The 13,193-nt window shown below is 38.3% G+C and overlaps 1 protein-coding gene across 1 annotated transcript in view; it reads right to left on the bottom strand.

Moving 5' to 3' along the window:
- Positions 1–2,951: 2,951 nt before the first annotated feature.
- The window catches only part of LOC123364409 (macrophage mannose receptor 1-like), an 89,194-nt gene continuing 78,952 nt past the window's right edge, over positions 2,952–13,193 (bottom strand). Inside the window, exons 27-30 of the mRNA XM_045006532.1 lie at positions 9,724–9,840; positions 7,605–7,772; positions 4,786–4,827; positions 2,952–4,368 (exon numbers count right to left, since the gene is read on the bottom strand). Of these exons, the coding sequence (XP_044862467.1) occupies positions 4,118–4,368; positions 4,786–4,827; positions 7,605–7,772; positions 9,724–9,840 (578 nt within the window). The 3' untranslated portion in view covers positions 2,952–4,117. The remainder of the gene's footprint in view (positions 4,369–4,785; positions 4,828–7,604; positions 7,773–9,723; positions 9,841–13,193) is intronic.

The raw sequence follows: 13,193 nt of genomic DNA, 5'->3' as shown, positions 1-13,193 counted from the left end.
AGTATAACGGACAAAAAAGGAACTGAGCTGGGAATATTTCTAAAGCTATTGTTTAAGACATTGTTTAAGCAATTAATAAAATTAGAGGGTTAAATATAATTTGTTAACTGCAAAGAACTAAAATAAGGAATTTTGGTAGAGCCAGGGGATTACTGCAGTGGATTATTGGTAAACATTCATTCAATTAAACCCATGAATTAGTTTCCAGGCACAATCCGTTCATTTGCATGGAGAAGTGATTTGTTGTGGCCAAGAATGTTTGTGGAAGTCTCGAACCACCATGTGATTATATAGTCACACAGAGTCATGAGAATGTTCAGGCTGCAATTTAAATATATATACATTTTAGTCATCCAATCAGGGAACAAAAAGTAACAACATTAATCTAAGGTGACCATTTAATAGCAAATGGTAACTTGTGAATATTGATTGAATAAACTCAATGAACAGTTCATGAGCAACCCTTGGCCAAAATATGTTGTTAAATATTTAATTTCAAATAACAAATTTATAAAAAAATTAGTGTTTGTGAACAATTCACAAATTCAAAAGAGGGCTAACTTCAAATTAGTCATTATGAGTAGTTTCCACAGTTCTAGATTGTAGAAACATTTTATACAGTAATCATTTCCTGGGGAAAAGTGGAACTTAATGGTAACAACACAGAACTGGGAGCCAAAACTACTGGGCACTCTTTCCAGCTCTGCATTTATGTTGGACAAGACCAAGTCATTTAACAAGAAGTTCAGTCCAGGTAAAAGGGAAATAATATTTTTAGTTCAGGGGAAGAAATTGGAAGTGTTGAGTATTATATCAACATCCTCAGCTTGATGAAGTGTAATCACCGCTTTATGACAGAGGTGTGCATCTTACTGGAGGTGTATAGGAATTACACTTCCAGATCAAGTCATAAATTTATCTACTCCATAGCCTGTCTCTGACAGTGGCCTGTACCAAGTGATTTGGAAGAAGACGAAAGAAATTCTGCAGTAGGCAATTACATAGTAATCTGCCCACAGATGAAGTTTCAACCTAACCCATTAGTTAGAGATTGGTCTATGCACTGAAGCATGAGTGTTTATAGCAGTGGTAGGCGGCCCATCAGGGTAATCCGCTGGCAGGCTGCCAGTTTGTTTACAATTGCACAGCCGCCCACAGCTCCCATTGGTTGCGGTTCACTGTTCCCGGCCAATGGGAGCTGCGGAAAGCAGCGCAGGCTGCAGGGACATGCTGGCTGCCACTTGACGCAGCTTCCAGTGGCCAGGAATGGTGACCACTGGGAGCTGTGAGCGGCCGTGCAAATGTAAACAAACTGTCTGGCAGCCCGCCAATTACCTTGACGGGCTGCAGGTTGGTTTATAGCCTTCCCAAAGCTCATCTTTTTACATACTATTATGATTGAATATGGATATTTTTCTCTTTATAAACGTCCAATCCTTGTGGAATCCTGCTAATCTCAGCCTTGAACATATCTTGTGCCAATGAGTTCCACTGGTGTTGTGTGAAAAAGTATTCCTGTTTAAATTTGCTGTTTCATTGAATGCCCTCTTGTCCTGGTATTGTGACAGTGCAAACAGAAGATCCTGATATACCTTCTCTTCAAAGTTTGTTATCTTGTGCATCTTTACCATGACCTCTATCATTCATCCTCTCTCTAAGGAGAACAATCCAGAGTTTTCGATCTGTCTTCAAATGGAGTGATTTACATTATTTTTCACTGAACCTCCTCTATTTTTGCTATATCTTTTTAGTGATAAGGTGACCAGAACAGAACACAATATTCTACATGAACATAATACTATTGGTTTATATAATGGCATGGATACATTCAGTATTGTTAGACCCAAGCCTGATACTGGATACTCAATTAGTAACTATAGCCAAACATGCCTTTTTCATCTGCACTTCAGATAAAAGCACCATCTTGAGGGCTCAGATGGGACACAAATGCTCAGAGACCTTCTGCAGGCCCCCTGCATTGGGTGAATTTCACTGGTAGTTAGGAGAATGTAACCATTGCTTCTGGATACAAATCTTGCTAAACTTATCCCTTCTTTTGTCAGCTCCATGTCTATTCTAATTCACTGTATGTGGCGATGACGTTCAGAGCACTCAGAAGATAGTTCCCTCCTTTTCTTCTCTCCTTCCTTCCCTCTTATTGTCACTTTCATTTTTTGTGGCTTGGTTCAAATCAGACAGAGACCTTGTCTACCTTTGTCGTCGTACAGCAGCTAGCACAATGAGGCCCAGATTTTGACTGGGGCCTCTGGATGTTACTACAATAAAAATAAATATGGCCTTGTTTCTTTTCCTGCTCCAATTATCCCTTTCAAATCTCTTCTGGCTGGTGCCACCTCTTCCATGGTAGACTTGCTCTCCATGACTCTGATCCAAAGTTCATTGAAGTCAGTGGAAAAGACCCTCATTGACATCAGGTGGCTTTGAATCAGGCTCTAGCAGGAGAGGCCTATGTTCCTCTAGTAAAACTCACTCCAAATTAACTTTTTAGCATGCAGATTTCTCTCTTCAGGTCTCACTTCCCTGAGTACTCCTGACACTGCTTGGAGAAGGGCCTTTCTGCAACTTCTAAGAGCTCTCTTGTTCTGAAAGAGAGAAGTACTAAGGAAAGGGAAATAAGAAATAAGATTGGTAGCAATACAATTTGAGAACTGGACACAACACCAAAGGTTTCAGGGAGCCATCCAGTAGGCCACAATGAAATATGCACACAAGCTAACCAAAAATTGTTGGCATATTCATTTTCTTTTTCTGCTTTGGTGACTGGATGTTGCCCCTTATTTATTGTTGCCTTGTCTGCTAATATTACTTGATCACAACACAACTGGTATTGCTCCAGGTCAGTATTAGTTATGAATAACTCTTTATTGTTCCTACTGGTTTCAATGTGAATAGAGAGTTACGTACTCTAAAAATGCAAAACTATTAAAATGTCACAGTCTGTTACTGTTTATTTCACAGAGCTAAAGTTGAATGCATAAACAAAGGAAACATTTAAATTTTCCTTTCACACATTTATATCTGTGTGAGGAAAAAATTTAATGCACACGATTTACAGTTTACAAGATATACAAAAATCAGATTATAAAATGATCATTTGGGAAGCTAAAGTTTCTGAAATATTTCACTCTTTAAACATTATAGAAAGAAACGGCTGATCTGCTAGAGCAATAGGGAAGACAGGTGCATTAGAAAAGTTATCTCATTGTATAGGCCAAGATCTCTCTTACAAGACTAAGCTGTATTATGGAGAAAGAGTATTTAAGTGGCAGTGTTTCGTGAGGAGCGTCATGAGAGTTGTCCATCGCTACTGCATCTTTAGAATATTCATAGCCTGTATCCTCCAACCAACACCTATGCTGGTATGCAGGAAGGTGTTGCCACGGTCTCATCATCATGCTACCCAGACAAACTCCTTCTGTGGCCAGTAAGAGGTGCTGGTAGTGTCTGCCAGCCACATTGCTTGGGCTCCAGAGGCCTGCACCCCAATTATGGATAGCCCCTGAGTGGGTGTGAGATAGAGGGGAACTGCATATTTGGCTCTATATGCTGTCTGAGATTACAGGAACTGAAATTATGCAACATAGAGCATTTTTTAAAATGGGATGTATTCAAATACAGTGCCATCAACTACCCAATGCCAAACCCCTATAGTGAAGTTTCCAGGAATATGTGTATTATTAACAGAATGAGACAAGTGCTTGCTGATCAGTTTGGAGAGACTGCATTGATGTGAAGCCTGACACTCATGAGGGTGATGCATGCATGATGAAGAAACAAATGCTTTGAAGGCTTATTCACATTGGCTTATGTTTCATTTTCATTCTCTTAAGTGTATCCATTTATTCCATTTCAAAATTAGACAGCACTATATTTTTCATAAGAAATGCTTCTGTTAAAGTAGTTCTGGAATCGTATACAACTATAGAATGATTATGAAATGAAGTAATGGCCGCTGCTAGTATGTAAAAAAAAATATGCAGCCACCAAAAAAGTGACTGCTACAGGATTTGCACAGGAGAAAATAGCTTTGTCTTAAACCTTCAGGTAACCCAGTTGCGTAATTTATTAAAACAAGGCCCATCTTTAATTTATCACACTAGAGAATAGCATGTTCATTTTGCTCGATGTTGGCCACAAGATCCTTTGTGTCACTAGTTCCAGGAACTGCATCAGTATTAAAATACATGTTGTTCTCAAAGCTGTCATTTGTTGCCATGTGATTCTTTCTTTTCCTGTAGAAGAAATAGCCTGCAAGGCCAACTCCTGCTAAGATAAGGAGTACCACAATAATAACAATCCCAGTTTTGCTGTGACTAGGTTCAGGAATCTTCTCCTCTTTTTTCACTGCTGTAAATGAATGCAAAGCAAATTACTAGAAACCAGGCACGTGGCATCTGATTATAGAATGCAATCCTGTACTTAGAAATGGTACCGTAGTTTATTTTTATGCATGAATGCTTTATCATCTCCAAATAATTAGTGACTGACAATGCAGAAGGCAAAATCAGAAAGTATATGAAACAGCACAATTTATAAAGCTTAATGCAACATTTCAATCCAATTTTAGGGAAGTGTTCTGCATTTGGACATAAATGAGGTATTATGGATGTTTTATTATCGAGGAAATGCATTTGATGGCCATTAAGCATCTAAAATATATGATGTGATATTACAATATAAAATATGACAATCTGGTATAATATATACTAATGCTTTTATTTGGGCTTTTTATTTATTTATTTATTTGAAAGAAAGTAAACCTACCTTTCTTTTCTGGGGGCTTCTCAGTTGATTGCACTTCAACAACTTTAAAACAGAAGAAAAACAGTTACTCAGCATCTTTAAAAGTCTTCATTTATACACTGAAAATTGTACATTAACACTTACTAGTATATACTGTAAAAATCCATGAACAGGGCCATGGACTTTCTGGTATTGAATAAATGCAATATTTTTACCAGTAGCAACATATGATGAATGACTCTAATATAGTTACAAAATATGCAGTGAACCTGAAATGATTCTGCTGTGAGCTCCATACTGACAGACCCCTGCACCAGTGCAGAGCTATGGTGAAATTCATGGACTGCTGCATACGCAGCAGTTCACTTCACAGAGGAGCCTGTAGGAATGTGGCCTACGACCCTAATCCTGCGTATGATTACAACTGGGCACAGCGATTACTATTCTAAAGAAGTCACAGTAAGGACTAGGCCTGGCAGTAAACATTTGCAGGATTGGGTCCTATGTGACCTCTTTGTATTAGCTGTAACACCGCAATATTTTTTGCTTATTTATCAAATGAAGTTCAACTACATACGCAGAATGGAAATATTTCCAGGGTTCTCAATAATTTGGGTAGAAATTATGTAAACATGTGCAATGGAAAATATTGGCTTAAAGGAAGTTATAGATCTATGTTTTACAGCAGGGGTCGGCAACCTTTCAGAAGTGGTGTGCCGAGTCTTCATTTATTCACTCTGATTTAAGGTTTCACGTGCCAGTAATACATTTAAACATTTTTAGAAGGTCTCTTTCTATAAGTCTATAATATATAACTAAACTATTGGTGTATGTAAAGTAAATAAGGTTTTTAAAATATTTAAGAAGCTTCATTTAAAATTAGGTTAAAATGCAGAGTCCCCTGGATTGGTAGCCAGGACCCAGGCAGTGTGAGTGCCACTGAAAATCAGCTCATGTGCCGCCTTCGGCATGCATGCCATAGGTTGCCTACCCGTTTTACAGCCTCTTCAAGAAAAAGCAGGCTTAAATTTAACATGCTGGCATTAATTCTCTGAACTGTAAAATGAGGAATTATCACAGCCTTGCAAAATTCCACTTATTCACTCACCTGGGGCTATTTATTTTTGATAGGTAAATAAAATCTCATTTGTTTTTCTATTGTTAATCATCACGTTGAAGTACAGGTGATTAGATTTTATGGATGGTCTGTTACATTTTTGTGACAATTTTGCAAGGCTGTTTGTATAATATAAAAAACATCTTTCATCAGCAGTCAGGAGAAAGTCAGATGATTGTGTACTCAAGAGCAGCTTTCTATAAAAGGGTAATGAGATTTCCCTCATTTCATATAGAGGAACTAGGCACATTTCAAATACTGAATGCATTTTGCAACAGTTAGAACAGAGCATGTTTACAAGAAACTTGTCATTACAATGCAGTGTGGGAGAAATGCTCCCTCCACATACTTGGCTCCTTTTGCACTTTTGGGAGGTAGGACTGGCCACAGCAAATCTCAAATGATTCAGTTGAATGTGTCTGGTTGAAAAATTGAATTGAACAGGAAATGTTGCAAAAATAAGCACTCTTATGAAATGTCCATTGCTTCCTGGTTGACCTGCATCAGAAGTACAGCAAAGGTAACATTGTTCATGGTATTTCTGATTCATGACAAAACCAGGTGCTGTGGAGATGTACAGAAATGATACAAAATAAGTTAATTCAAGAGTTTGACTTTTCAAAAAAAGGTTCTGATTAAATAAATGGGCAAATTTTCCAGGTAATGCTCATGTTACTTTAATTTGTGCAGCCATCCTTGATTAGAGCAATGGGCACCATCTTCACAAAGTTGGATGAAGAAAATAAATATTGACACCCAAGAGGTGGAAATGGTAAAGCACAAATCTTTCTAAACACTACCAGTGACACCGGGGTACTGGAGTATATGAACATGGGTCCACAGGATAGGCTTGCTTCTGATTTGTTCCTGAGTTTGCACATTCCATTATTTCAAGGTCTTTCTAAATTTTGTACACTTAGACCAATGCTATTTGCTTTTCCCTGATCAATTTTTCCTTTTCCAGTTTACTCATCTTCCCCTAACATGTTTCAGGGAAGAATATTCTTAAAGGTAATAATTGGAGATATACCAATCTCCTAGAACTGGAAGGGACCTTGAAAGGTCATCAAGTCCAGCCCCCTGCCTTCACTAGCAGGACCAATTTTTGCCCCAGATCCCTAAGTGGCCTCCTCAAGGATTGAACTCACAACCCTGGGTTTAGCAGGCCAATACTCAAACCACTGAGCTATCCCTCCCCCTTCTTGCAATACAAAGAAGTGAAGTTAATGAATATTCATTTCATATAAGCAGGAGCAAAGAGTGCCGAGTGTGTGCATGCATGTGCATATGAGAGAGAGAGAAAAAACACACAAAAATTAGCTTTAGGTTAAGATATAAGTATTTTTTCTTGAGGACAAAATTTTCAGGAATGGATCAAATTCTGTGTGCAAAAAACACAATCCTAATAGCGCCCATGCAATTGCACACATAATTATTGTAACTATATGGGCAATTTTGCAAGTGTAAGTACAAATTTCCTTATTTGCATGCATGCATTTTTGGAAACAGAATTTGGCCATCCATTTTTTGAATGCACCTACTTTTTGACAGCATGACCTTTCTTTCATACTATGTCTGTGTGTAATCTGTATTGTGTATAAACACACAGAGGATATCTATCACAAATGTACTCTACGCAGCACATATCTATTAAGAGTATGCATACTATAAACATTACTATTGAAACAATCCATAAACACAATACATTAAACTCATTACTTACTTTTTGTTTTTTTACAAACGTATCCTTTGTAGGAAGAGCAATAAATATTATTCCAGTACCCAGAGTTTGCATACATTTCAACACAGTGCTCATTTTGTTGACTTGAGGGTTCTCCGACATTCCAGTTGACAAAATCCACTGCAGTGCTGTCTAGCCACAACCACTGTCCTAGTGTTAATTAGAAATACACTGAATATTAAACAGCTTAATGGTCATTCACATTTTGACAACAAGAATAAAAGATTCAAGGGCACTTCATAGAATTTCACATTTCTATAGTTTTTGAAAAATGTCCCCCAAAAAAGAGTTATGTGCATTGAGCGAAGGGATAGCTCAGTGGTTTGAGCATTAGCCTGCTAAACCCAGGGTTGAGAGTTCAATCCTTGAGGAGGCCACTTAGGGATCTGGGGCAAAAATCAGTACTTGGTCCTGCTAGTGAAGGCAGGGGGCTGGACTCAATGACCTTTTAAGGTCCCTTCCAGTTCTAGGAGATAGGTATATCTCCAATTAATTATTATTATAGAGAGGTGAAAACATCTCAAAGCCTCAACCTGTCATGACTTTCGTAGATTACCTGAGAAAAGCAGACTCAGGGAAGGTATCCCTCACAACATCCTCTGTTTTATTATTTTGTTTGGTAATTCTTATTGTGGTGATGACTGATGGAAATAAATCATTTAGCTTCTCTGAAATGTCCTTATCCTCTGTGATTTACAAGTTAGTTATTTTTAGGACTATTTACTCACCAAAATCCCACATAACCTTTCTAATTTCAATTTTTCATTTTACTTGCCATAGTTTATGTTCCCTCCTATTGGCTTCAGCAGGGCTGGATTTCCGTTTTCTGACAGATTATCTATTTACTTGAATAAATCTCTTAAACTTTGTTATTTAGCCATACTGGGACTTTTTGTTTGTTTGCCTCGCTGTTTCCTTTTTGTTACAGATATGCCTCTTTCATTGCCCTTAAATAACGTTTAAACAACTTCCATGCTGAGTCTACAGATTTCCTTACTTTTGAATTTAAGGTTTTATAACCAGCTTCCTCATTTCTTTGAAATCCCTCGCTTGGCGTCACTGTGCTAGATGTTGGTACATTTATTTCCCTGAATATGTGAAACAACTTTTTAGTGGAACAACTATAGTTAGTTCTTGAATCAGCTCCTGTGTGTTTCTTAAGACTAAAGCAAGAATAGCCTCCTTCTTTGTGCTCAGAATGAAGTGCTTTAAGAAGCAATCAATCACTTAAGATGTCAGGCAATTACTTTTCCAAAACTTTTCTTTTCATGACTGACCAGTTTACAACCCATTATTCCTTTTCATTACACTCTGATCTCCTGCCTTATACTGGCTTTTCAAAATGAATTAATTTTTACATATTAAAGTTAAGAAAGGTCAAAAACAGAACAAAATGTTTTGCTCAACCTCAAACATTGGAGAAGGGGGATTTTGTTTTACAGGAAATTTCTACTTTTTTTGTTTTCATTCAGTTTAGGAAAAGAAAAAATTAAAAATTGCCAAATTTCCCACACAATGAAAAATCTGGCTCTTACCCAGGTCTAGTTATATGTCTTCAATTGCCAAGAACTGTATGTCGATCTTCTATTTTTGCATTTATACCGCTTACATTAGTATTTTTGATTTTTCTCAGGGTATCTGTTTTTTTCCTTAGTTCCTTAGTATGATGCCTGTTACTTTTCTGGAATTTATCTCTTTCTTTCCCTCCACCCATTAGGCTGTATTTCTTGCCCTATCCTTTGCTGGATAAAGAAATGCTTTTCAGTTACAAACATCCCTAGAAAATATCTTTGTCCGAGTTGAATGCTCTTCGGATTTCAGATGCCCCCTACTTCCCTCTTAAAATAATCCCCTTATTTCTTCATTTATATCTTACCAGTTACAGTGACTTTTGCCCTCCAACCCACTTTATTACAATAAACTGACTGGTCATACCTATGACCTTCATTCCTACAACAGTAGGTAAAATATATAAAACTTCTCCTTTCCTGCTTTATCTCTTTATGTCTTACGCCAAAGTGCAATGCAAAATATTTGACACTCAGTGTATCTTTATGACAAATATTCATCTGGGAATAAGTATTGCAAGAAAAAAATTTACCATCCACATTTCTGTACATTCCTGTCCAAAAAGTTGATGATTTTTCTTCAAGTGGCTCTAGGTTGTGCGCCAGAAAGTTGGCTTCAGCTGAATCTTCTACTGAAACCAAAGAGGCATCTACAGAGCATCAAGAAACAATCATTTTGGAGATGAGTTTACAATGGAATACATTCCCCCCATTGAGAGTGCCTTTTCTTGTCTTTTCAAGGGTTATGACAGTTTTAAATCAATTATCATGTGGGCCCATATTTTGCCATTGATTTTTTGTGCCCAGCTCCCAGTGAAAACAATGGGAATCATTGCAGGATATGGTCCTTTAATTTTTCTCTTCAGAGTAAATGTTCCCTTCCCACCCCAGCACCTACACTGGTTACTTTCATCATACTGGTATGTATGCACTGTTTTACTTTACTTTAAATTTTTGCTAACAATTCAGCTTAATTTCTTCACTGTTGCTCATTGTCATCAGATACATTATGACTAGAAAGGTAATTTCACCTAAAATCAACAAATTTCTCAAAGCCTTGCATTGTTATGGGGTAAATAGAAAAGGGGAGAGGAGCATCCATCAGAAGAAATGTTACCACTGGGTGAGTCAGGGACCTATCACTCCCCAGGCCTTCTTGTGGTCCACAGTTGGGAAAGCTGTTCCTTTTTCCCCTCCCTCAAAGATACCCGGTGTTCGACGACTGCCAATTGCAACAATCTCCAACGGCCTGGGCACTAGATGGGGAGAGCTATGAGTTACTATAAAGAATTCTTTTGCAGGTATCTGCCTGATGGGTCTTGCCCACATAAACAGGGTCTAACTGAACACCGTATTTGGGATTGGGAAGGCATTTTCACCTGGGTCAGATTGGCAGAGACCCTGAGGGATTTTCACCTTCCTCTGCAGCATGGGGCAGGGGACACTTACAGGTTTAAACTAGTGTAAATGGGGTGAATTCTCTGTGACTTTAAGTCTTTAAACCATGATTTGAGGACTTCAGTAACTCAGCCTGAGGTTAGGGGTCTATTACAGGAGGGAGTTGGTGAGGTTGTGTCCTACAAAGTGCAGGAGGTCAGACTAGATGATCATGGTGGTCCCTTCTGACCTTAAAGTCTACGCTATGGGGAGGGGGGATCTACACTATGGGGCTGGGGGGTGGGAAGATCAATCGTGTCTTCACTGTGGTGTGTCAACAAGACACACTCTCCTGTCAATTGCCCTTGTGCTTCTCGTTGAGGTGGAGTACCGGAGTCGACACTAGAGTGATCAGCAGGTGATTTATCACTTCTATACTAGATCTGGCCAATAGTGTAGACAAGCCCTATGTCTTGGTAAGTTGATGGGTTTGAGGAGAGCTGAAGTGAAAGATTTCCTGGAAAAAATTTTTGCAAGATTTTGGCTGCTTAGCAAGAATTCTCACAAGGTTTTTTTTCAAGCTCATGAGACATTTGCAAGAAATTGGCTGGTAGATACTACCTGTGCATATTATGGTAGTTGGTACATACAGATGTTTTAGTGGTTTTGTGAACAAATCTTACTCCCACATCATTTCCTGTGTAATTATGTGCAGTATTCCTCCCTCTCAATCTTATTATACCTGTGAAAGTATAAAATATTTATTTTTTAAAAATTCCTAGTTGTTTCTACAGATTATGGGAAATTTGTAAGAGCACATGAACCATCTGTGGCGTGGATTTACAATGAAAATTCCTTTGGCCTTGCACTAGAAGTTAGGGACAGTAAAGGAAAAGCACTGCAGCACAGACACAAAAGAGTGGAAAGCCAATAATGGAAGGATTAAGCTTGCCAAAATCTGAAGATTTTGGAATACATGCACTGCTACATACATATTTCTCAAACTCATAGCAGCTGGCAATAGAACAGCTGCTCAGTAATTCTTTGTTTCTTTTGTGGGATTCAGGTGCTTTCTGGTCTTAGATACATAGTTTTAAAATAGATTAAAAACCTGCACCATTTTCTAGTATCTGGAAAAACTTGTGCTGCAAGTTCACAAAAATTATTTGTCTAGAAATTCCCAGTAAAGTTTGCAGTAGGTTGTGAGACTGACATTGCTTGGATGAATTTTGCCCACAAGATTTACAAAGTTAATCATTTTTTCAGTCAAATATTAGAATATGTATATTGTCACATTATGGAATTGAACTGGGACCATATAGAACTTGGTTGCAACCAAGGTCCTATAGTGGCACCAAATCTTGTATAAACAGGGTCAAATGAGGTGTCTAAGACAAGGTCATGGTTTGCTGGTTATGATTATGCTGTCTATATGTGTGTATCAATTTTGTAGTTGAAGTTATGAATATTGGCTCTATATTGTCTGTATTTCAAACTTATGCTGTGCTTCTGGGAGACATCCCAAACAAGTTGGTGTTAGCTCTGCCTAGCCTGCTTGATGGCCCATTAAGGACCATCAGCTACACAATTGACCCATTGAGAGAAGGCAGATACGCCTTGTAACTCAGCAAAGTATGCAGGAACTTGCCTATGTGATTGCAGACTCCATTTTGCTGTAATTTTCCACAGTAAGAACAAAGAGGTGTTCTTACACCTGGAAAAGACTATAAAAGGCTAATGCCTCATCTCCATCTGGTCTTCAATCCTGCTTCCTACCTCTGTAGGAACTTTGCTACAAACTGAAGCTCTGAACAAAGGACTGTTGACTCATCCCAGCTCTGGATGTATTCCAGAGACATAATTTGAACCTGCAGTTTATTCTATCGCTGCTGCAAGCCTGAACCAAGAACGTTGCCATTACTGTATGTAATTGATTCCATTTGACCAATTCTAGCTCTCATCTATATCTTTTTCTTTTTATGAATAAACCTTTAGATTTTAGATTCTAAAGGAGTGGCAACAGCGTGATTTCTGGGTAAGATCTGATTTGTATATTGACCTGGGTCTGGGGCTTGGTCCTTTGGGATCAGGACAACCTTTTTTTCTTTTACTGGGGTATTGGTTTTCATAACCATTTGTCCCCATAACGAGTGGCACTGGTGGTGATACTGGGAAAGTGGAGTGTCTAAGGGAATTGCTTGTGTGACTTGTGGTTAGCCAGTGGGGTGAAACCAAAGTCCTTTTGTTCTGTCTGGTTTGGTTTGCCTTAGAGGTGGAAAAAAACCCAGCCTTGGGCTGTAACAGCCCTGTTTTAAGCAATTTGTCCTGAATTGGCACTCTCAGTTAGGTCCCGCCAGAACCAGCATTGTTACATATATCAATTCTGTAGCCTCAAAACAATATACACTTCATCCTGTATATGATACAACTAGCACATTTATAATTTTATTGAGTGTTTCCTGAACTTCTATATAACTCATCTGTGTCACAGCCTTTGTTAAAAGAATGAGGAGTACGTGTGGCACCTTAGAGACTAACACATTTATTTGGGCATAAGCTTTTGTGGGCTTAAAACCCACTTCATCGGATGCATGCAGTAGAAAATACAGTAGGAAGATATATATAC

Source organism: Mauremys mutica, chromosome 2 (assembly GCF_020497125.1).
Source record: "Mauremys mutica isolate MM-2020 ecotype Southern chromosome 2, ASM2049712v1, whole genome shotgun sequence".
NCBI lineage: Eukaryota > Metazoa > Chordata > Testudines > Geoemydidae > Mauremys > Mauremys mutica.
Note: the sequence above shows the minus strand (reverse complement) of the source record. Positions and strands in the feature narration are given on the sequence as shown.